Source organism: Physeter macrocephalus, chromosome 8 (genome assembly GCF_002837175.3).
Source record: "Physeter macrocephalus isolate SW-GA chromosome 8, ASM283717v5, whole genome shotgun sequence".
Classification (NCBI taxonomy): Eukaryota; Metazoa; Chordata; class Mammalia; order Artiodactyla; family Physeteridae; genus Physeter; species Physeter macrocephalus.
In genome coordinates this window covers 80,306,357-80,330,708 of record NC_041221.1, presented here as the reverse complement: position 1 = coordinate 80,330,708, position 24,352 = coordinate 80,306,357, and the positions used below count along the sequence as shown (strand labels likewise).

The 24,352-nt window shown below is 35.5% G+C and overlaps 1 protein-coding gene across 7 annotated transcripts in view; it reads left to right on the top strand.

Annotated features, from left to right (window-relative positions):
• HOMER1 (homer scaffold protein 1) overlaps window positions 1-24,352 on the top strand; it is a 125,540-nt gene that overhangs the window by 76,711 nt on the left and 24,477 nt on the right. For 6 of the 7 annotated variants that reach the window (XM_007102958.4, XM_028493020.2, XM_007102957.4 and 3 more), the window contains one exon: window positions 22,362-22,518. In XM_007102958.4, coding sequence (XP_007103020.1) covers window positions 22,362-22,518 — 157 coding nt within the window. Of the gene's footprint in view, window positions 1-19,819; window positions 20,075-22,361; window positions 22,519-24,352 lie in introns of those variants that run through there. The other variant, XM_055086634.1, reaches the window with a different exon arrangement.

Below are 24,352 nucleotides of genomic sequence, written 5' to 3'. Positions count from 1 at the left end.
TTCTTGGTCCATTTCTTTTGTCGTCATATGACAACACTTAACTCCCCACCTCACAGGGATGTTGTGAGGCAAGTTTTAAATCTTTTCTAAGAAAAGTGTAGAATTTATAACTCTTGACTCTCTCTTTGTTGGTAGTTTCTACAATCATAAGATTTTATTTTAAAATTTACAAGTGCTTTCCTATAGTTATAAATGGATATTAGGTGTATTAAAATGGAAGTAAGATAATGAAGTTGTATTTGATTTATCACTGAGCATCCTTGTAAATAATTTAACTGAATGAAATGTTGCATTGATTTTTTTTTCAACGAAGAGCTTTTATACAATTATAATTAAAGAAAAGCTAAAGTAAAAGTGTCTGGTTTCCCCTTTTATTTAGTTGAGATTTAATTACTCATGTGTCTTAGAGAGATGAAAGGTAACCCAATTCATCAATTTCTAATGAATAGAAAATGAAAAATACAATGAAATAGATATAATTTAAGGGGAAAAGTTATAGAGAGGTGCCCAGAATTGGGGTTTTGAGTAAAACTCTGTGTTATTAATTAGATAGAGGTGAAATTTTAGTAACATTTTCATTAAAAATAGGATTAATATAGGAATAGAGATTTGATAAGCAATTGCTTCACATCACAGCAAAAAGGGTTATAAAGGAAATTTGCCTTATTAAGTAAAGGAAAAATGTTTAAATATTAGCTAAAATTCATGCATAGAAAAAACTTATTAGCCTGCAGAATTTGATTTCATTTATACAATTTCATTTTCATAACATATTTTAGAAACTAATTGTATAACATATTCTCTTCCACATAAATCCACCAGCCCAATTTTGCAATGACTCCCAGAGTGAGGTTTTTAAATTGCTATCAAATGTGTACTTTCTGCTGCTTTGTTTTCACTGTGTATAGTATCAAAAGACAAATCAATTCAAAGTGAATCTTTGGAGTCAGCCTTATAATCTGGCATTTGTAAACAAATAATTTAGAAAATCTTTTCTAAATTACCATATTATTTAAATGTGTGTTTTATAACTTATTCTGTATGCTTTAAAAGTGGGAATGGACATAGTCCTGGGTTAAATGTGTTAGTATCAAGAAAACATTTGAAACCAGAATACCATATTTTCTGAATGCCTCACTTTAAAAATATTTAATGGCTTTAGATGAACTTTGTCTGCTTCATTTTACCAGAGATCCTACTGCTCCCTGTGGTCATATATACCACAAAATTCACTCACTCATGTTATTTACATTATTAGTTTCTTTAACTTGTATAGGGAGGTGACTGTTGAGGGGCCTTTCTTTGGCTAACTTGGTTTATCCCTCTTTTCAACATGTTATAATTTGCCCTCATTTAAGCATTTTATGCATATGTTCATATCAACTACCGATATGAATCATATACATTGGTTCATAGTGTATTCCTCTTTATCCAGTTTAATGCTGATATGTCTGAATACTGCAGGGAGAATAATATTTTGGAAATTCTAACCTCATAATAATGAGAAAAATGCTGTGTAAACAGCTAGTTTGAGGATAATTATGAAATTATTCATAAATTTTATGTATAAGCATTAATAAAAATAAACTCCTTTAAGAATAATTCTGAACCTGGTTTCTCTTGCCCATACTGATTTTTTTTAACATCAAAAACACTGAGAAGTTATTTTTTGATTTAAAAAAGTAGAGAGTGCTTTCTTTTCCCCTCAAATATGATAGCATCTAATGTAGTATGTGTGTTCTTCTAACCAATCTATCATAGAAAGCAACTATTAAAGTTGGTGAACATGTGCTTCAGAAATAATGAAGAAATATAGCCACATTAGTCTCTACCTTAATGCGGTATTCTTTTTCTGATGTTTAAAACTTAGAAGGGCTATCTTGTATCAGTGTCCATTTTATTATGGGAACAGTTTATAAAATACATCCTGAGCCTGACATAATTCTAGGGAGAATAATTTCCTGGGAGGAAATGTGAATAATATAATGGTTTTGTGATTATTTTGTTGGTCTCTAAAAATAAAACATGTTCTTACCATCATATACCTCTCAAAAATAAAAAGGTGAACTTGGGTTCTTCTGGCTATGCCACCAATAGTATTCTTTCAGGCAAATTACTTAATCACTCTGAGCTGGTTTCCTCATCTATTAAGTAAAAGCGGAGGGGTGGGGGTGAGCAATGATTTATAAGGTCCTTTCTCTTGATTATCTTGAAGTGATCCTGCCTTTAATCCAGGAAATAAGATATCCTCTTGCAGTGTTCTGTGGCTGGGCATGAGATTTAGTACTGAGTTTATAATCATTAAGAACTTTGATATATTACTGTGCTACATAAAAAATTATACTACGTAAGTCAAATTAGCCATCTCTGTCTTTAAATAGAACATTAGGAAAAAGAAGTGTCTTATGCTTTTGCATTATGTGCACACGTAGTTAAAATTATTTAAATTCCTTCCAGAGGACACTGTGGATTCAAAATGTGTGATCCATCAGTTATTACTTTTCAATGATAATAATTTTCATTTAAAATTAGAGTGCTAGCACAGGAGATAGCATAGTATTGTGATGTCCTGGATTGGATTATTATAATGGGATGAATTTCTGAACTATAATACTACCTACTAACTAGACTTATAGATTGAAACCCATAAAGACAAGTAAATCTTCTATACTTGGGAATGGATATTAGCAGTATCAAATCATAAACAGCAAACTGAAAGAAACTTGCTTTATGTAGTGACTCACTTTGAAACATGGTATTAACCGTTGGAAAATGGTGAGGTCAGATATGCTGTCCTTTGAGAAAGTAAGATGTAAAAATTTAATAAGTAATATATTGCTACAGCTGGAAATAATAGTGTAGGCATTTTAACACTTCAGATAGTGTTGTTTGATGTCTCATCTGTGAATCATACCTCACAGTTTAATACAACTTCTAAACTAATTTGTAGAAAGCATTATGCCCAAAAAGGAGAGGGGAGAATAGTCCTTGCTTTTAATTCACTGAAGTTCAGTGATACCAATTGAGGGAAAAATCATCTTTGTGTTTCTTCTTCCTTTATTTTCTTCCTCAAGAGGTCATCTTGTTTGTTTGTTTGTTTTTAAATTTTTATTGGAGTATAGTCAATTTACAATGTAGTGTTAGTTTCTGCTGTACAGCAAAGTGAATCAGTTATAAATATACATATATCCAGCCTTTTTTAGATTCTTTTCCCATATACATCATTACAGAGTATTGAGAAGAGTTCCCTTGTGCTATACAATAGGTTATTATTACTTATCCATTTTCACCTTATAATAGTTTATTTCAGTTCAGAACTCTGAATGCTAGGCTATGTGCACTATCCTTAGTGCTTCTAAAGATTAGGTGGTTTGGTGTGTATGGAAGTCTATTTATTAAAGGGCCTTAGATGAGTATATACATATACTTTTTACTTTTTTTTATAGTTTTATCTCTACTCATTTTATTTTATAATTGTCTCATGAGAAGAAGAACAGATACAATTTCTTCATTTTCCAGGAAAAAAAAAATCTGAGGTGTAAGGAGGTTAGGGAATTTTTCTAAAATCTATAGATATCAGAATTAGGATTTGACTCTAACCCTCTGCTTCTCTGCCCCAGTCTTTTTCCAGTTTATCCTGGAGAAATTTTAAGCCCATGTGGAGACCAAAGTTGAAAAAGATGATAATTAACAAAATTCATTTGTTGTTTGGCACAATAGTTTTTAAATATGTGGTTGAAATTCACCAGTAAGTGGTAGGTCTGTAGGCATTTAATTCATTTGAGAATGTATTATATATTTTGGTTAAGTCAGCATGGTCATATTGATTTTAGAGTTATTTACATTGACAAATATTTTAATAGTTTATCGTGTGTGCTTGTATATGTGTATAGTCATAGTATTTTTTTTTTTTTTTTTTTTTTTTGCGGTACGTGGGCCTCTCACTGTTGTGGCCTCTCCCGTTGGGGAGCATAGGATCCGGACGCGCAGGCTCAGCGGCCATGGCTCACGGGCCCAGCCGCTCCGCGGCATGTGGGATCTTCCCGGACCGGGGCACGAACCCGTGTCGCCTGCATCGGCAGGCGGACTCTCAACCACTGCACTACCAGGGAAGCCCAGTATTCTTGATTATATAGTTGCAAGCAAAGGAAAATCATTAGGGAATTTATATTAGTAAATTCTTAGATTTAGGTAATTTATATTAGTGTCATAGTAAACCTACACATTATACGCTTTCTTTGCTCTTTAGTCTATTTATCTAGTAATATGGTTAAGAATACAATCTGGGGCTTCCCTGGTGGTGCAGTGGTTGCGAGTCTGCCTGCCAATGCAGGGGACACGGGTTCGTGCCCTGGTCCAGGAAGATCCCACATGCCGCGGAGCGGCTGGGCCCTTGAGCCATGGCCGCTGAGCCTGAGTGTCCGGAGTCTGTGCTCCGCAACGGGAGAGGCCACAACAGTGAGAGGCCCGCGTACCACAAAAAAAAAAAAAAAAAAAAAGAATACAATCTGGGTGTTTACTAAGTAGCTGGCTAATGGTTTTAATACTGCTTAGAGCTCACCTTTATGTTTCCAAAACCATCATGGCATGAACAAACATTTGGAACACTTGTCCTAAGAGTTCTCAGATTTGCATGTAAGGGTATGGCAACTTAATAGCATCTAGAGAGGGTCTCATAGCAAATGTCATTTCTTAGGAGCAGCAAGTTGAAACTTGCAAATAGCTTCAGAGGTATTCTATAAAATATGGTCATAGGCCCTGAATAGTTCAAAATTAGATTCTAAATTTTATTTGAAGGTAAAGAGGTTAAAAGTAGCTCTACTATAAACCAGTGATTCTAAAGATGTGTCCAGAGGTGAGGAGCACCTGGAAAGCACAGTTATCTTTGTGGAGTGTTTTTATATGTGTATATATATATACATATATAATCACATGGATTAGAAATCATTTAGCTAACCCATTATATATGTAAAAATTACCGTGAGCCACATGCAAAAGCGTGGTCAAAATAAACATGACCAGCTGTTTCTGGAAGTTATCCATGTATAGGTCCTTTTTAATACTCATTCATTCAAAATCATTTATTGACCATGTCTGTGTGCCAGGACAAAGGGACTAAGATTGCCCTCAAGGAGCTTTGTGAGGCAGTAGAACATATATTTGGTGGTGATGATGATGATGCAGAGGTAGTGATTCATGGAGTGCTCTGCACGCCCCAAAGAGCCCCAGCTGTCTTCATAGCTACTTCAACACTCTCTGATCTCATGCTTCCCTTTATACTCTTTTTGACATATTTGAGTGCCAGGTACTGTGAATACATCTGTGCACAAGGCAAACATCTCTGTTCTCATGGTGTTTAAACTTAAGTGGGGGGAGCAAGAAAAAGAAATAAATGACTGTATAATTACTGTTATGAAAAGTATCATGTAAGAGGAGATCAAAGGGAGAGGGAGAGGGCAGGTAGTAGTCTGTCTAGATCAGAAGAGGAGGCCTCCTTGAGGGGTCACTTATCAGTCATCTTCCAGAGAATAGAAACCACCTAGAAGACTGGGGGAGGAGCACTCCAGGCAGAAGGAGGGGTGCCTGCCTTCGCCTTGAAGACCTTGGGTGTTTAGTGCCCTTATCTGAGGTCTTGGTAGTGACAATGGAAGGAATCTGTAGAGAAAAACTGGGATGGAAGAAAAGAGAGGGTTTTTTCACTCTGCAGCCCTGAGAGCAAGGAAATAGGAAAAAATAAAGGTGTTTCTACTCCACAAGCTTGTAAACCATTTGAGAACAATAGCCATGATTATTTATCCTTAAATTCACATTGTCTGGTAGAGTGCTTGACACATAGTAGGTGTGCAAAAAACATTTGTTGACTCAAGTGACTGATTAATTGTTCCTTATGTATTAGAATTTTTTTTCTACAATTAGGGTAAAAATTCCTTTGAGGACGAGAAAAATATCATATACATCTATTTAGTGTTAAGTGGTAACAGTAAATGGAATCTAAAATAGGCTTGTCTTCCTTCTTGAATTTCTCTGTTCAGTTTTACAAAAATGCATCTGAAAGAGTATTTATACTCTCAAAAGATTAACATTTTTAAGTTGCCTATGAAGTTAGCTGCCACAAGTCATGTCATTTTAATATAATTCTTGAAAAAACTCAGCATGGAAGCTAGCTTTCCAGATCTATATTTGCACAGAGTTTCTCCTAAGTATTTTTTTTTCCAGCTTGAGATATAATTGCTGTATAACATTGTATAAGTTTAAGGTGTACAATGTGTTGATTTGGTGCATTTATATATTGCAGATGATTGTGTTAGCTAACACCTGTGTCAGGTTACATAATTACCATTTCTTTTTTTTGTGGTGAGAACGTTTAAGATCTACTCTTAGCAACTTTCAAGTATATAATACAGTATTATTAACTGTAATCACTTTGCTGTACATTAGATCCCCAGAACTTATGCGTCTACTACCTGGAAGTTTGCACTCTTTGACCAACATCTCGATTCCTTTTCCCCAACCCCATCCCCTGGTAACTGCCATTGCGGTCTCTGTTTCTTGCGTTTGGCTTTTTTAGATTCCACATATAAGTGATAGAATATAGCAGGGGTCCCCACCCCCTGGGCCTTGGACCACTACTGGTCTGCGGCCTGTTAGGAGCCGGGCCACACAGTAGGAGATGCGCGGTGGGCGGGTGAGCGAGCAAAGCTTCATCTGCCGCTCCCCATCGCTCCCCATCGCTCGCGTTTCTGCCTGAACCATGGCTCGCATTACCGCCTGAACCACCACAGCCACCGCCCCCCATCTGCCTTCCGTGGAAAAATTGTCTTCCACGAAACTGGTCCCTGGTGCCAAAAAGGTTGGGGACTGCTGGCATATAGTATTTGTCTTTCTCTGACTTATTTCACTTAGCATAAACGCCCTTAAGGTCCATCCAATGTTGTTGCAACTGGCAGGATGTACTTTCTGGTGGTTGAATAATATTTCATTGTGTGTATACCACATCTTTATTCCTCTATTAATGGACACTTAGGTTGTTTCCATATTTTGGCTGTTGTGAATAATGCTGCAGTGACCCTGGGATCATAAGCCTTTAACTTGTTTTTGATAAATCAGTAACAATCATAGAGATAATAACTTAACTAATTGAAAGGCCAAAAAAAATCAGTCATTACAAGCTCATAAAATATTTATATAAGGACTTCACTAATATGGGCAAACTAATATATATGATAGAAGCTCCTCTGAAGCTTGGGATATGTAGTTATTTGGGGTTATTTTCCGAAGGCTGTTAATAAACCAAGTAAAACTCAAAGCATATTTTAGTGCTAAGAGCCTAGATTTAGTAGACTCTGCACTCATTTGTAGAAAACAGCATAGCAAGTAGTAATAGAAGGCCCTTAAAGTAATTATGCAGATATTCACATTTATATGTTTTATAAAATTATTTACTTTTACATGTAAATGTAAATAAAACAAGTCATCCATCTCTATAATATAAAGTCTTTTGATTTTGAGTTATTTAGTGATATGGATGTCTATTGTTTTCATATCCTCAGAAAGAAGTATAGAGATCCTGTTTTGTTAGTCAATCCATTCTTGTAACCATTCTCCATTTAAAAATATGTTTTGCACATTTTGCTGTGATGTCGAAGACCTTTGGAGCAATAACTTAAATCTGTTTTATCTGTTTAATCCAAACTTAATCTGTTTAAATTAGTATAATCTGATAATTATTTTTATTAATCCACATTCTAAGCTAGTTGAAAAGTAGTCACCTGCATGGCATTCTCAACACCCTTACATATGATTGCGTATAGCCTATTGTGATAAATAATAGAGCAGAGGAGCACATGTGAAAAAAGGCTTTATGGTTTAGTTGGAAAAACCTTAAGGCAGGAGTCTTAATTCAAATTTTAGCTCTGTTGCTGCTATATAGAAGGCAGAAAGTCCCCATCCATTACAGCATTTGGATTCAATAGTCTGAGTTAGTTAATTCAGTTACTTAAGCTTGGTATAAATGAAGCCCACGTCACTGATCTTGAAATCATATGTGATAGCTTCACACAAACAAAAACTCTTTCCAAGTCACAGATTACAGAAGAGGTGTTAGAGCAAAAGGGAAACTTAAATTTGTGGGATGGTTATGTTCAAATCTGTCACTGTTACTAGAAAAACAACACAAAGCACGTATCCTACTGGCAGTGATTTTAGTTGTATCATCTTTCTATTGCTAAAGTGGTGACTCTTGCAGAACTAATCTGCAGTTGGAGTACAGCCAGTCTTCATCAACTTGGCCAATAAAGTTGGTTCTTGGAGTTACTTTGGCTTCCATCCAGGCTGAGCAGGCAGGCTTTAGAGAGAAAACCAAAAAAGCCTGTCTTGTTAATAGCCAATCAATCAGTAGTAGACTAAGCTATTATTAATTCGGAGGTATATTCTCTTATCATCTCCCCCTTTTTAAAGTTTGTTTGCATAATACTTCTGGTTAGGGCCTTTACGTTTGCATATTATTTACACAGCTCACATATACATTAAATAAATGAAGTTAGTAATGATGATCTGCCTCAACTAAAAAGCAATAATAGTTGCAAGTAAAATTTTGTTCATTCTACAACTCAAACTTTTAAGTAATTTGACGTTATGTCTTTTGACTCTGGCCTTACCTTTAAAAACAAATTTAAACTGAAATGCAAAAGTTCTCTGATTCTGAGTATTAAGTAATGGTCAATTAAATTATTTATTACAATTGGTTTCTAAAAAAATGAAAAGTTTTCATGACAAGAAATTGGAAAACAGATTTTACTTTAAAATTATCCACATATTTCTACTCAATTTTAGCTTTTGCAAAATCTCTGTTAATAGCATCTTTTCCATTCTGCTAGTACTGAGCGAGATTTCTATTTTATTTATTTAGTTTTTCCCCAACAATACTAAATATTGTGCTGAACAATTTTTAGCATGGATTTTCTTTGTGACCTACTTTGCAAGGAAACAGAGGCATCTTAGCATCTAAAAATCAAATTATGGATAGACAGATAAAAATATTCATTTCTGTCTTGAATAAAGTATGATGATTATAATGCTATTACCCTGTAAATAAAAGAACAGCCTCAATATTAATTGCTCTCACTCTTTGTAAAAGATAGATGTATATTCATAAGAGATAAAAGGAACATAATTCTTCGTATGTAAGGTTGTTTCCCTGAAGACATCTCCCCAATAGGATAATCTAACATCGTTCTCTGAATAAGTTTCCAAAGAAAGTTTTTAGTCACTGACCAGTTTTTATAAGAGGGAAACCAACACAATTATTGACTTGCCTGAAGGCAGTAGATGCACAGTATCTCAAGGCAGTATCACCTTGAGTAAATTCTTTTCTTTTCTCATTTATGAACTAGCAGTAGGCCCACTAAATAGCTTTTTCTCCCTTCCCTTACATCCAGCATCCAACCCTCTCAAATTCACTGATGGTAGGGAAAGTATGATTTACATTAAAATATTTTAAACACCTATAAAGTAGTTTGAGCCTTTCACAAATAAATATCTTTGAGCAAGAAGTTGGTATCCACGCCTACTTTACTTTAAAGAGAATAGGCTGCTTTACGTTTTCAAAGGGAATCTCTTTAAAGGTTTTAGAGGTCGAAGAGGTAGGGAGTTGCAGTGAGAGTAAAAAGGGAAAATGAAATTGGGACCTCCCTGGTCCCTTCACCTTGTATCTCCATTCCTTGACCACAGGTACTTTAAGGCACATGGCAGAGACCACAGACATTACTGTGCCAGGCAGGCCGTGTGCAGATGTTAGCAGATACTATAGTATGAAGCCATCTCCAGTGAAAGCTACTCTAGCACATAGATATGCTTTCATTACTGCTAGAAGCACAGTTATGGGTGGTAGGGGATTTCTAAGGGCCTCTTTTTAGTGGGTTTATGGGTCCCTCCATTTTAGTGAATAAAAACAGGCCTAGGGCTAGACTTTTTGTGTCCTCTGAAGTCAAATGGGAAACTCTGCATTGAAGTGCATTATGTTTTTATGAGGTAAACATAATAGCATAGTTCAAATTCAGATTTCACCTTCTCTTCTCACCCCTCACAATCAGAAAGCAACCTTACCACTTTATGAGAATCATTTTTGTTAACTTATTTTCTCACTCCTTCATTAGCTTGATAAATTTATTCTGAGGTCTACACCAAAGGTTTAAACTTATAAATAATACATCTATTTTACCTAAGGGTGACAGCAGAAATCATGGAGTGCACACCTGATGTGGTTTCACTTGAATTATATCTGCTTAAGTTATTTACATCACTAATCAAAAATATCTCCCTTAAAATATTTAATGTTAAATCTTTTTAGCTTTATAGCTTACTGAAGATTCTTTCAGGATTCTTTATTGCCTGTACATGTACAAAAGGCACTAACATATGACGGTTAGGTGCTTTCTTCAAGGGTACTTTTATTTGGGCTGTTTATTCTTCAAAATTAATGAGGAGAGTTAGTATTAATCCTAATTTTACAGATGAGGAAGCTGAGACCCAGTGAGGTTAGATAACATGCCTAAAGTGTCCTATAACTAGCAAATGGCTAGAGCCATAATTTGAACCATGTCAACAACAGAGTCCTGAGCCTGTGCCTTTTTTAAATTGAGATACAATTGACATATAACATTGTATTAGTTTTCAGTGTATCTGAGCCTATACTTTTAATCACTGTTTCACAGTTGGTTCTTGCTTAATGTGTACTTTTAACAGAATTCTTCACAACTTAGAAATTTCTATTTATAGACTGATACAGACATGCATTATACATTTGGAAGTAATTTTCTTCAGATTAATTTCATAACTTCCTCAGAAAAGTCAGTGGTATTTCAGTTTCTTTACCAGAACTAAGGAAAATTCTGTAGTTTATCTGATTCCAGATGCCTTTGATAAGACACACTATTATTTATATACTACCAAGAAAAAACATTGTCAATTAAACTGACTATAACAGCACTTTCAGGTATATTTAAACATAGATATTAATATATCTATGTAACACTTTTGTACATGTGTAATATATGTAAAATAAATGGTTTAAGATGATCCTTTAATTTCATCATATTAAGAATCCAACTCTTCAATTCACTTTCTGATTCTATAATTTATGTCCAGTTTTTCAACTCAGTATCATCTTTTGGAGCTGTCAATAACATTAGTGATACAGTGTTTCTTTAAAAACTACTTTACTCTTGTCTCTGAGATTTTCTTCCAAACCACTGTTTATTAAAAGCTTTAATACTTAAATTCCATTTCACTTCTAAAAACTGTGTTTCCCAATTATAACCATGTGATTTCCAGTTCACCACAGGGCTGTCTTTAAAACTTTATTGGCAAATATATCTTCATCTGTTTACCAGTAGCGATCACTTTCTATATTGTATGTTAATCCAGACACACCAGGCTCTGTGCAAAGATAATGGATTGTGAGGCAGAGAAGGAATCTGAGCTGGAAAGTAAAATTTGGGAGATTATCAAGGCAAACATTGAAAGCAATGGTCAGAGGAGGCAGCTTTTAGACGCAGGTGCCAACAGGAGGGTAAGGAACAGAGCAAAGGGAACATCTGATAAGAAGGCCCCAAGGATAAGCATAAAGATAAGGAAGGAAGTTGCCAAAATTCCATTCAGCTTTGAGAGGCACCTTGTTAAGCATTTAGGCAAATTGGGGCTTTCAGCCATATCTAGTAGAAAAATTCTTAGTATACTAGGTTCTTTAACTATCATTTATACACAATGCAAAATTACTGTTTTCATTTAAGAGGTATTTCTTTGCTCTAAAAGGATAACTTACATTGTATTAAGAAAAACAAATTTCGATCCAAACTGTTGAAGAAGGCCTTAGTTTCTCAGTGGCACTAGCTTGGGGCCAATAGGCGGGCATGAGAGCACCTGGCCCAGAAGTGGCACACAAATAGGTTGAAGGCCATGGTGGCTGCAACTGCATCCACAGGTGTGGAGAGGGAGTGAGGAGAGAAACCAACAGGCAGGTCCTGAGACAAGGCAGTATTGTGGGGTGCTCACATCAGCCCTCCTACTTTCATAGTTAGGGAGTGACCTCACTACCAAGATTAATGTCAAGAAGTAAGCCTATTGCAACCTAATCTTAAATCCTCTTTTAAAAGCTTATCTGGATATTTTTCACAGTTCTACATAATTAACATGCTTATTAGGAAATATATATCAATACAAGGGGCTACCATTCCAGAGACTCTGATGGTGGATCCTGGGCCCTGGAGGCATGGGAGAGAGGCATCTTTCTTCAATGCTATAACTGATGATTCACATAGAGGATTCACTCCACAGGTTAAATAAGTGCATTGTTGGGCTTCCCTGGTGGCGCAGTGGTTGAGAGTCTGCCTGCCGATGCAGGGGACGCAAGTTTGTGCCCCGGTCCGGGAAGATCCCACATGCCGCGGAGCGGCTGGGCCCGTGAGCCATGGCCGCTGAGCCTGCACGTCTGGAGCCTGTGCTCCGCAATGGGAGAGGCCACAACAGTGAGAGGCCCGCGTACCGAAAAAAAAAAAAAAAAAAAGTGCATTGTTTGTGCATAAGATTCTTATTTTGTTAGACAGTCTATTTGTTAGATAGTACTTTTGAAGTACTTTTTCTTCTAGATTTTATGTAACTAATTTAATGAAGTTTACTACTTTCTTGCAGAACTCTGACATTAGATGAAGGAAAACAGTAAAATTCCAGTTTAAGGAACCTTTCAAATGATGTTTTTGGAGTGTTTTGAACTCCTTCATCTGACTTCTAGATCTCAAGCCAACAGGAAATCAGCTGGTCCTTCTTGAAGGGAAACTCTACCAAACAGTCACAAGAATAAAGAATTATTTTGCCCTTTACTCCAGCATTCAGACATGAGATCATAGTTGTATTTCAGTATATCTTCTGACTCACCGGTGTCTCCAGCTAAGCAATTTCTTTGCAAACAGTTAATGTGAAACTATCAAAACTGTACCTGTAAAAAAGGACCAAATTAGTAGCCAGCGAACCCCAATATTTTTTTAAAAAAACAAGTGTTCTGAAATGTAAAATGCTAACTTAAAACGTTGGTATCAGAATTAATCCCAAGATATTCCTTACCACTAAAAATCAAAAATGTGATACCTTAGGCTTGTAGACTTAAGCAAGGAACATTGTTTTTGCAAACTTGCGAAAGTGTGCCAAGTATTTAACATTGTATGTAAGGGCTGAACACGTCTGAGATAGCTCACATGTGGAACTTCCTTCAGGACACTGTAGAATTCATTATAAACCGAAATTGTGGAAGGTATTCTAATATACTGGATGGTGAAAGGAATATATAAAGAAGCTGTAGAGAGAAAACAGGGCAGATTGACCAAAATCAAAGACATTTTATTTCCTAAGTTGTGCTCTAGAAAGACAGATTATTAGAGGAGCAGCTCATAAAGTATAGGAAGCAAGAATGTTCTGAAAGATTCAGATTTACCAACAAAGATGAAATTTTGGTTGATATGGCAAAATAGCCTTAACAACACATATTTATTTACCTTGGAACCAAGTATTAAAAAATGCAGAAACAAAAAACTTAGCATTGAACTGCTCTGCTATAGTATTCATTTCAGCACTATTAAGTCTCAAATTGTTATGGTTTACTGTACTCTTGTGCAACATGTGTAAAAGTATTTGATGTGACAGTTTTTTCAACATTTGTTTTTTAGTGCAATCAGCAGTACTTTGGGCTCTGCAGAGGAAATAAGAAAAAGGTTAATGGGAATTCATTGATCAGCTTATCTGTGGCCAGACATTACTACTTAATACATTAGAGGTTCAAAACATGTTCAGGGATATGAAGTAAACAAGCTATAGTATATCAAAACTTTGTTCATCTTTTTCTTTCCTGTTCCAGAGGCATTGTTTTAATTTTTTCCTGCCCAAATCAATTTTAATTATACCTTGTCTATGTCCCATTCCTTTCCTTTGTGTATATCTCTGCCTCTCTAATCCTATTTCTCCTATCTACTTCTTATCACCATCTCCAGTTGCCCTCATCTCCTTCCTTTTAATTTTCAACTCTCTTACTATGTGTCACAGCTGTTCTGTTTCCTGCCCACCCAGTCTCTTCCTATGCCAATAAATACAGACATGAGTGGAGCAGCTTAGAGACCATTCTACCCATTTTAAGAAGACCTGAGCTCCTATTATTTGTAATCCTACAAGTCATAGAAAGAGTACCTAGGAGTGCTTCGATAGACTTTTTTTTCTTTTAGTTGTATGATATTTTAATTTGAAGTATAATTTATGTGTAGTAAAATTCACCTTTTCTACTCTACAGTTTTATGAGGTTTGACAAATTTGTACAGTTGTGTACACATCAACACAAGGTAAAGAAGGGTTCAATCACCCCCCAAAATTCTCTCCTGCTGTTTTGTAGTCAGCCTCTCCCCATTATCCCCAGCTCCTAGCAACCAGTGATCTGTTTTCTGTCGCTATAGTTTTGCCTTTTCCCTAATGTCATATAAATGGAATTATACATTAAAGAAAGAATGGAATCATACAGTATGTAGCCTTTTGTTTCCTTTTTTAAAAAAACTGGGGTAAAATATATATAACATAAAATTTATCATCTTAACCATTTTTAAGTGTACAGTTCAATATTAAGTATATTCACGTTGTTGTGGAACCAATCTATAGAACTCTTTCATCTTGCAAAACTGACACATTATATACCCTTTAAACAAAAATTCTCCATTCTTCTCTTCCCCCTAGCACCTGGAAACTACCCTGCTACTTTTTGTCTTTACAAATCTGACTACTCTAGCTAACTTATATAGGTGGAATCATATAGTGTTTGTCTTTTTGTGACTAATTTATTTCACTTAGCATAATGTCCTCCGGGTTTCTCCATGTCGTAGTATGTATAAGAATTTCCTTCCTTTTTTTTTTTTTTTCTTAAAGTTTTTGTTTGTTTGTTTGATTTGGCTGTGTTGGGTCTTCATTGCTGTGCGCGGGCTTTCTCTAGTTGCGGCGAGCGAGAGCTACTCTTCATTGCAGTGTGCGGGCTTCTTATTGCAGTGGCTTCTCTTGTTGCAAAGTGCGGGCTCTAGGCACGTGGGCTTCAGTAGTTGCAGCACGCAGGCTCAGTAGCTGTGGTGCCCGGGCTTAGTTGCTCTGCGACATGTGGGTCTTCCTGGACTGGGCTTGAACCCGTGTCCCCTGCATTGGCAGGCGGATTCTTAACCACTGTGCCCCCAGGGAAGTCCCAATTTCCTTCCATTTTAAGGCTCAGTAATAGTCCACTGTATGTATGATGTATGTACCACATTTTGTTTATCCATGCATCAGTGGATTCTTGGGTTGCTTCTACCTTTTAACTATCTTGAATGATACTGCTATGAACATTGTTATGCAAATATATTTTAGATATTTACCAAGAAGTGGAATTACTGGATCATATGGTTACTCTATTCTCAATTTTTTGAGGGACTGCCATACCGTTTTCCACGGCAGCTGCCCCATTCCCACCAACAGTGCACAAGAGTTCCAATTTCTTCATATTCTCACCAACACTTGTTATTTTCTGTTTTTTTGACAGTAGCCATCCAAATGGGTGTAAGGTAGTATTTCATTTGAATTTGATTTGCATTTCCCTAATGATTAGCGATGTTGAGCATCTTTTCAAATGCTTACTGGCCATTTGTGTATCTTCTTTGGAGAAATATTTATTCTAGTCCTTTGCCCATGTTTTGATCAGGCTGCTTGTTTTTTGTTGTTGAGTTGTAGGAATTCTTCATATATTCTGGATATATGATTTGCAAATATCTTTTCCACTTTGTGGGTTGCCTTTTAACTCTCTTGATTGTATCCTTTGATGCACAGAAGTTTTAAATTTTGCCATACTCCAGCTGTATCTATTTCTTTTCTTTTATTACCTGTGCTTTCTGTGGTATATCCAAGAAATCATTGTAAGTCCAACGTCATGAAGCTTTTCACATATGTTTTCTTCTTAAGGGTTTTATAGTTTTTGCTCTTAGGCTTGATCCATTTTTAGTTAATTTTTGCATACGGTGTGAGATACAGAACTAAGTTCATTCTTTTGCATGTGGATATCCAGTTTTCCCAGCACCATTTGTTGAAAAACACTGTCGTTTCCTCATTGAATGGCCATGGCAACCATGTATGTGAAAATCATTTGACCACATATGTGAGGGTTTATTTCTGGACTCTCTGTTCTTTGGTCTGTATGTCTGCCTTTATGTCAATACTACATTATTTTGATTACAGTAACTTTGTAATACATTTGAAATCAGGAAATGTGAGACCTCTAACTTTGTTCTTCTTTTTCAAGATTGTTTTATCTGTTCAGAGTTTCTTGAGGTGCCATATAAATTTTAGGATGGATTTTTCTGTTTCTCCAAAAAGCACTGTTGGGATTTTGATAGGGATTACATTGAATTTGTAGATCACTTTGGGTTGTATTGACATCTTCACAATATTAAATCTTCCAGTCCATCTGCATGGTATGTCTTTCTGTTTATTTGTGTCTTCTTTAATTTCATTCAGCAACAATTTATAGTTTTCATTGTACAAGTCTTTCACCTTCTTGGTTAAGTTTATTCCTAAGTAGTTTATTCTATTTAATACTATTGTGAACAGAATTGTTTTCTTAATTTCCTTTGCAGATTGTTCAGTGTATATGGAATCACAACTAGTTTTTGTGTGCTGATTTTTGTATCCTGCAACTTTGCTGAACTCATTTGTTAGTTCTAACAGCTTTTCTGTGGCATATTTAGGGTTATCCACATATAAGATCATGTCATCTGCAACAGAGATAATTTCACTTCTTCCTTTCCAATTTAAATGCCTTTTATTTATTTTTCTTGCCTAATTCCTCTGGCTGGGACTTCCTGTATCATATTGAATTTAAAGTGGTGAAATAGTCATCCTTCTCTTGTTTCTGGTTTTAAAGGAAAAGGCTTCAGTCTTTCACCTTTGAGTCTGATATTAGCTATGTGCTTTTCTTACATGGCCTTTATTATGTTAGGTAGTTTCTTTCTATTCTTAGTTTATTGAGTGTTTTGAAAAATCACAAAAGGATGTTGAAATTTGTCAAGTGCCTTTCTTACATCAACTGAGATGATCACATGGTTTTGTTCCCCTTCATTCTGTTAATGTGGTATACTATATTGATTTTTGCTTTGTTGATCCACTCTTGCATTCCAGAATCTCTTTTCATTTTTAAATAGTGTCTTTCAAAGAGAATGTTTCAATTTTTATAAAATCCCTTTTCTCAGTTTTTAAAAATGGATCATCCTTTTGGTGTTGTATCTAAGAAACCTTTGCCTAACTGAGGGAGACAAAGATTTTCTCCTTTGGTTTCTTCTAGAAGTTTATAGTTTTATATTTTGAGTTAATTTTTGTATTGAATATGAGATATGAGTCAAGACTCTTTGTTTTTCCTTTTGTATGTGGTTATCCAGTTGTTTCAGCACCATTTGTTTAAAAGACTATTCTTTCTCCTTTGGATTGTCTTAGACCCTTTATAACTATCTTCATTTTAATCATTTTCAGATATTTTCCTGTCTTTCCTGTCTCCCTTGGAGATCCAGGTTTTGCTCTTGTATCATAGTCTTTCATCTGAAGAACTTTCTTTAATATTTCTTATAGTGTATGTCTGCTGTTAATGAATTCTCTCATCTATTGTTTGTCTGAAAAACTCTTTATTTCACTTTCATTTAGAGAGGTATTTTTGTTGCATGTAGAATTCTGAGCTGAGAATTGTTTTCTTTCATGACTGTCACTCCATTGTGTTTTGAATTAGTTTGTGATCAGAAACCTACTGTAATTGTTACTTTTGTTCCTCTATATGTAATATGTTTTTGAGTTTTTTGGATCTGAGGTTTAATGTCTTTTATTATTTTTTGAAAATTCTCAGCCAGATTCTCTTCAAAATATTTCTTCTGTCTTTTTCTCTCTTCTCCTTTTAGGATTCCAGCTACACATTTGTTGAACAGTTTGATATTGCCCCACATCTTGAATACCTTGTTTCTTTTTTCATTCTTTTTTCTATTTGTGTTTCAGTTTGGCTAATATCTATTTGGTTTCAAGTTCACTGACTTTTATGCAGCCATGTCACGTTTACTGATGAGCTTGTCAAAAGAATTCTTCATCTCTATTATCATGTTCTTTACTTCTAGCATTTCCATTTGACTCTTATAGTTTCCATCTCTGTTGAAATTCAACATCTGATGATACAGGGTGTCCTCCTTTTCCATTAAAACCTTTAGCATAGCTATTTTACATTCCTTGTTTGATAAATACTACATTGTGGTCATCTATGGGTGGGACTCTGTTGACTGCTTTCTCTCTTGGCAGTAGGTTTTTTCCCTTGCTTTTTGGTATGTCTTATAATTTTTTATTGAATGCCAAAAGTAAGGCATTCAATAAAGATAAATAGTATTTACTCCTGGAGATGGGCCTGACTCTTCTGCTAGGTTGTTAGTGTGAAGATTAAGCTGGTTTATTCAGGGGTTGACCTGGATTTGGAATTTGTTGTTGCTATGGTTACCATGAGTACATCACATGCTTTAAACATGTCTAGCATTATCATGTGCTTAGAGTTGGGTTTGGGTTGCTGGAAGCTTTTCTTACTGTTTCTGCTCCAACCTCAGCTTTTGGTCTTTTCTATGTACCTTTGCCTCAGAGGGGGGTCTGTCTCTTGACCTTCCCCCAGTAGAAGGTTGCTATCAGCTTGGTGGTAGGGGATAGGGTAGGTTTCTCTATTGTCCTTGTCCACCCTCAATCTTGGGCAGGCCCTGTGTCTTGGGGTATCAGGGTGGGGTTCTCTCAGTGATCCTGTACCCCTCCAAGTAGCAGACAAATTCAACCTTGTAAATCTAACAGTCTTATGCAGGAGTTTCCTGCCCCGTCCCCCAGGGTTGGAGACCTCTAATGGTCTAGGCCCTCTAGTAGTCTAGGACTGTTTTTTGTTCTTTTCACAGGGTTATAGAGTTTTATTCCCTACTTTCCCCCTAGCCATCACCGGTCTTCATCTGTGTCTGGGAGGGTGGGGGTAACAAGATTTTCTCCCCTTCTCCCAGTTATTTAAGGCTTTGTTTCCATAGAGGAAAAGAATCCTGACCATGCTTTGTGGCTTTTCCACAGTGGTGGCCTCTTCCCTCACCCAAGGATCCCTGGAACTTCTGGCACTGTGGATTTTGGGGCCCAGCACAGTGGCACGTGAATGCATTCTGGTTCACTGATGTGGAAGCTCTCCAAACCTCATCCTTTTGAGTTTTTATGGAGGCTCCATTATGTAGACATAACTGATTAACTCATTGGCCTTTGGTCATTGATTCAGTCTCCAGCCCCTCTTCCCTCCCTGGAAATCAGGGATTGGGACTGAAAGCTCCAACTCTGTTCTCATGGTTGGTTCCCTTGGCAGCCAGTCCCCCCATCTTTAGGAGTTTCCCAAAGTCACCTCATTAACATAAACTTACTTGTGGCTGAACAGGGCTTATTATGAATAACAAGACACATTTCACCTTTATGGCTCTGGATCAGTTTCAGGAACTAAGGACAAAAGACCAAATATAAAAAAGATGCTCCCATTGCTCTATTGCTTAGGAAAGTCTAAGGGTTTGGGGAACTATTGAACTAGGAAGCATGGATAAAGACCAAAATGTATGTTTATTATAAATCACAATATTACAGATATATAGTGGGTTTTTTTTAAGTTATATGTAGTATTAGTTTGTTTTCTAGGGCTGCCCTAACATATACCACAGTCTGAGTGGCTTAAACAATAGACATTTATTTTCTGTAGGCTGGAAGTCTGAAGATCAAGGTGTTGACAGGGTTGTTTCTCCTGAGACCTCTCCTTGGCTTGCAGATGCTTTCTTCCAGTGTCTTCACATGACCTTCCTCAGTGCATGTCTGTATTCTAATTCATCTTCTTATAAGGACACCAGTCATATTGGATCAGGGATCACCCTAATTAGCCCATTTAACTTAATTACCTCTTTTAAGACCCTGTCTTCAAATATACTCATATCATGAGGTATTGGGGGTTAGTATTTTAACACATTCATTCGTGAGCAGACACAATTCAGCCCATAATGCAAAGAAATGGGGAAAAAAACGGAAATGTAGAGATCATCTAGGACACTACTGTCCAGTAGAACTTTCTGTGATGATGAAAAGTTCTGTATCTTTGCTGTCTAGTATGGTAGCCACTAGTCACGTGTGGCTTTTGAGCATATGAAATGTGCCCAAAGGGACTGAGAAGCTGAATTTTTAACTTTAATTCTGAGCAATTTAAATGTAAATGGCCACATGCAGCTAGCGGCTAACATTCGACCAATACACAAATAATGACTGAAATAATTGTGATGTAGGCTGAATTCTCGAATTCTTAACGGACTTTGCTACATACAGATTGTAAAATAAAACCTAGAGAAATAAAAAATAAAACACTCTCATTTCTGTTCTTTTTCCTTTTATAAAGATGGTAATCTTACTTTATAATTGTGAAATTTTCAACAGATGTGTTTAGAAATATTCAAAATCATTTTTTCTGCTCTTTAATTTTTAAGAGGTTTGATATTTGCATGTATCAAGTATTTAAATTAGTTCAGTAAGATTTTTGTTGTCAGATTGTAGAGTCCATTTAAATAAAACTAACATCTATAGCAGAATAATTGGTAGATGGTTTAAAAATCTATAATTCAGTTAGGGCAGGTGAATCGTTGCATGGTTTACTCAGAAAATCTGAACCTGGAAAATCATTCCACAAAAGAAGAAATGGAAAGAGCTTTCTTTTTAAGGATAGAAATGGATTGTTAAATTAATAGCTTAACTTATTGTTTGATTTTGTCCTTTCATGTTTAATGAAGTTTTTTCTGTAAACTTTAGAAAATTTTTTAACTTTTCATTTAAAACTGATTTTAGACTTACAGAAAAATTGCAAAAACTGTACAGAGAATCCCCATATACCCTTATCCAGCTTGTCTTCATGTTAACATCTTACATAACCATAATATAATTATCAAAATCAGGAAATTAACATTGATATAATGCTACTAACTAAACTACAGATCTCAATTTTCACCAGTGTCCCTTTTCTGTTCTGGGAACCCATCCAGGATCCCACATTGCATTTAATTATTTCTTCTTAGTCTCCTCCATTCTGTTTCTCAAACTTACCTTTTCTTGACACTTTTGAATTGGGCCAATCAGTTATTTTGTAGAATATATATGATGTTTTTTCAAAATTGGAATGATGGCTATGCATTTTGGGGAAGAATGCCACAGAAATAATCTTGTTATTCTGATATGTCTTCTTACTGGTGATGAGCTCTAAAAATCTTGATGATTGAAATGATGCTTTCTTTTATACAATATATATTAAGATTACTATAAAATATCAATCCACCAAAACATTTGCTCTGTGATGCAAATGACTTTTTAAAACCCAAAATGCTGATTAAAGAAAGCTATTATCATCACTAGTTAATGGGATAAAGTTAGTAGAATTTCACTAATAGGAATAAACTGTTCAATAATGAGAAAGAGAAACCATCTTTTTCTTTCAAATGAGGTAATTGTTTATTCATTTGAAAGTTAAGAAGGAATTATCAAGAGAGGGGTCTTCTCACCTAATGGAATTGTCTTTGTAATAGAAAATTATCTTGGTTGAGATACTTAACTCTGGGTAACTTATAAAGTAGAACATTAGATGAGGAAAAAGGTGATTGCTTTAGTTTTGTTCTATAAGTGACACTGGAACTCTATCAGAAGTTAAGTTTTTAGAACCAGTTTCTAGGTCTAGCCTATCATATGACCTGAATTCAATTTATTGCAGCAAATTTTGTATTTAGGGCATTTAAAAATTCTGAATAAGAGGATGTAAATCAACAATTTCAAGAGAAATACTGTATTACATGTTCCAGACCTTATTAACATTGAAGCATCCTCATATGTTTTATATGAAGGAATGAAATTGTACTTCAGGCTTTGACACTCTTAAAAAATATAGTACGTTGTTAGGTTTTGTTTATAGATGTTTTTCAAGATATAGTGTTTATTCCTCAAAAGAGAATGGGTAGAATCTCTTCTGTAGATACTTGTATCTGTCATAAAGAAGGGAACTCTTCCATATTAAGCCTCCTACTTTGGTAGCTTTTATATTTCTTTACTTGGTAGGTTTTATTCACTAGGAACATTTCAGTGAAATACTTGTGTTTTTATTCTTTTTGGGTTGTTTTTGAAACATTCATGGATTATAAACCAAATAATAGGAGTGAGTACTTCTGTCTCTTCAATGTAACAATATTGAGCATAATGGGTAGAATTTTCTTTTATTTTAGTTCAGCAATCAGCAAACATTGGGAGGCTGAACTGGCTACCCTCAAAGGAAATAATGCCAAACTCACTGCAGCCCTGTTGGAGTCCACTGCCAATGTGAAACAATGGAAACAGCAACTTGCTGCATATCAAGAGGAAGCAGAACGGCTGCACAAACGGGTAAGTTCAGGGCTGCTATCGGTAAGGATTTATGGCTAACATTTTCTTGATCAGAGGAAATTTACATGTAGATTCAGCACAGGAACATCCACGGAGATTTTTGTTGTTTATCAAAACATATATATGGTTTGTATTATATGTTTATTGGTTAAGAAAAATATTTTCTGCAGTTTAATGGGAATGAAGAATATACAGCTTTTGGAGTCCAAACACCTGATTTCAAATTCCTGTTGTGCCACTTATTAGCTGTCTGACCTTTGGTAAGTTATTCCCCACTTTCTACTCAGTATTCTCATTTATGAAATAGGAATAATAACATAGACTCTGTACAATTCCTGTGAAAATTGAGATACTGAATTGACATGTAATTCCAGAGTTAATGATAATGCTTTTATTATTTTATTTTGTTGTTTCTTAAAGAAACAACAGTAAATTTGAAAAATACAGATAGAAAATTCTTTATAAAAGTTGGTAACAATACAAATATGGAGCAATAAAAGAAAAATCAGACATCACGATACCATTAATATCAGAAGACTAAACAATTACTTAATAAAGAATTATTTTATTCAGAGCATTTGCATTCACCCAATAGGAAGCAGATGCCACTAGTTTCTGTTTTTCAAACAGCTGCCAAAGAAGTGAACCCCATAGACAAGAGGAAATGGACTTAGAGCACAGTTTGAGGAGTGTACTTAGTGGACCAGGATGACCGGGGAAGTAAGATAGAAGTTGAGTAGAGACAGGAGGGAGAGTAAGAACCCTGAGTAAACACCATTCTATCCTAAGTATAAAAGTCAACTCCTGAGAGGGAAAGAGGGAAGTTGTTGTTTAATGAATATAGTGTTTCCATTTTGCAAGATGAAAAGCTCTGGAGATCTGTTTCACAACAATGTGAATATACTTAACGCTGCTGAACTGTACATTTAAAAATGGTTAAGATGATAAACTTTTACTGTGTTTTTTATTGTTTTTTACCACAGTAAAAAAAATTAACTTAGGACAACTGATTCATAATCCAAAAAACATTCATTGAGAAGCTGTCCTTTTTATGTATTCCCTGCCCTTGAGGAATTTTTGCTTTAAGTAGGCAATTGAATTTTAAAGAATTTAAGAAATGAAGTATTTTTATTTACTCACATAATTACAATTTCCAGTGCTCTTCTTTCCTTCCTGTAGGTCTGAATTTCCATCAGGTACCATTTCCCTTCAGCCTGAGTAACCTCCTTTAGCATTTTTTATATATATTTATAAATATATATACATATATATTTTGTCTTTACTACAGGTTGTGTTTTCCTATTTCTTCACATGTCTAGTCATTTTTGGTTGTATATTGGATATGGTAAATGAGATAATGTTATAGAGCCCATAGATTCTGTTATCTTTTTCTGAATATTCAGTGTTGAATTTTGTTTCAACAAGCAGCTAAATGACTTGTATAGTCATCCCTTGGTATCTGAGGGAGATTGGTTCCAGGACCACCCCCCACCTCCGCCACCTCCTGGATACCAATATCCACGAGTGCTCAAGTCCCTTATATAAAATATAAAATGGCATAGTACATTCGTCCCTTTGTATCCACAGGTTTCACATCCACCGTGGGTAAGGAGGGCTGACTGTACTTTGAAGTTTGGGAGGTATAGACTTACGCTTTACTAGTTGGTTTATTTCCGTTTTGTTCTTAATTCTAGGGTGAATCCTTGAGTCCTGGAAAATCTTTATTTCTAAGGCATAACCCTTCTGGGGTTTCAGTGGGAAGCTTAAGGTGCTTGCTAAGACCAAATTTGGTGGGACTCTAACCTCAAAGTGTATTCTCTGTGGTGAGCACTAC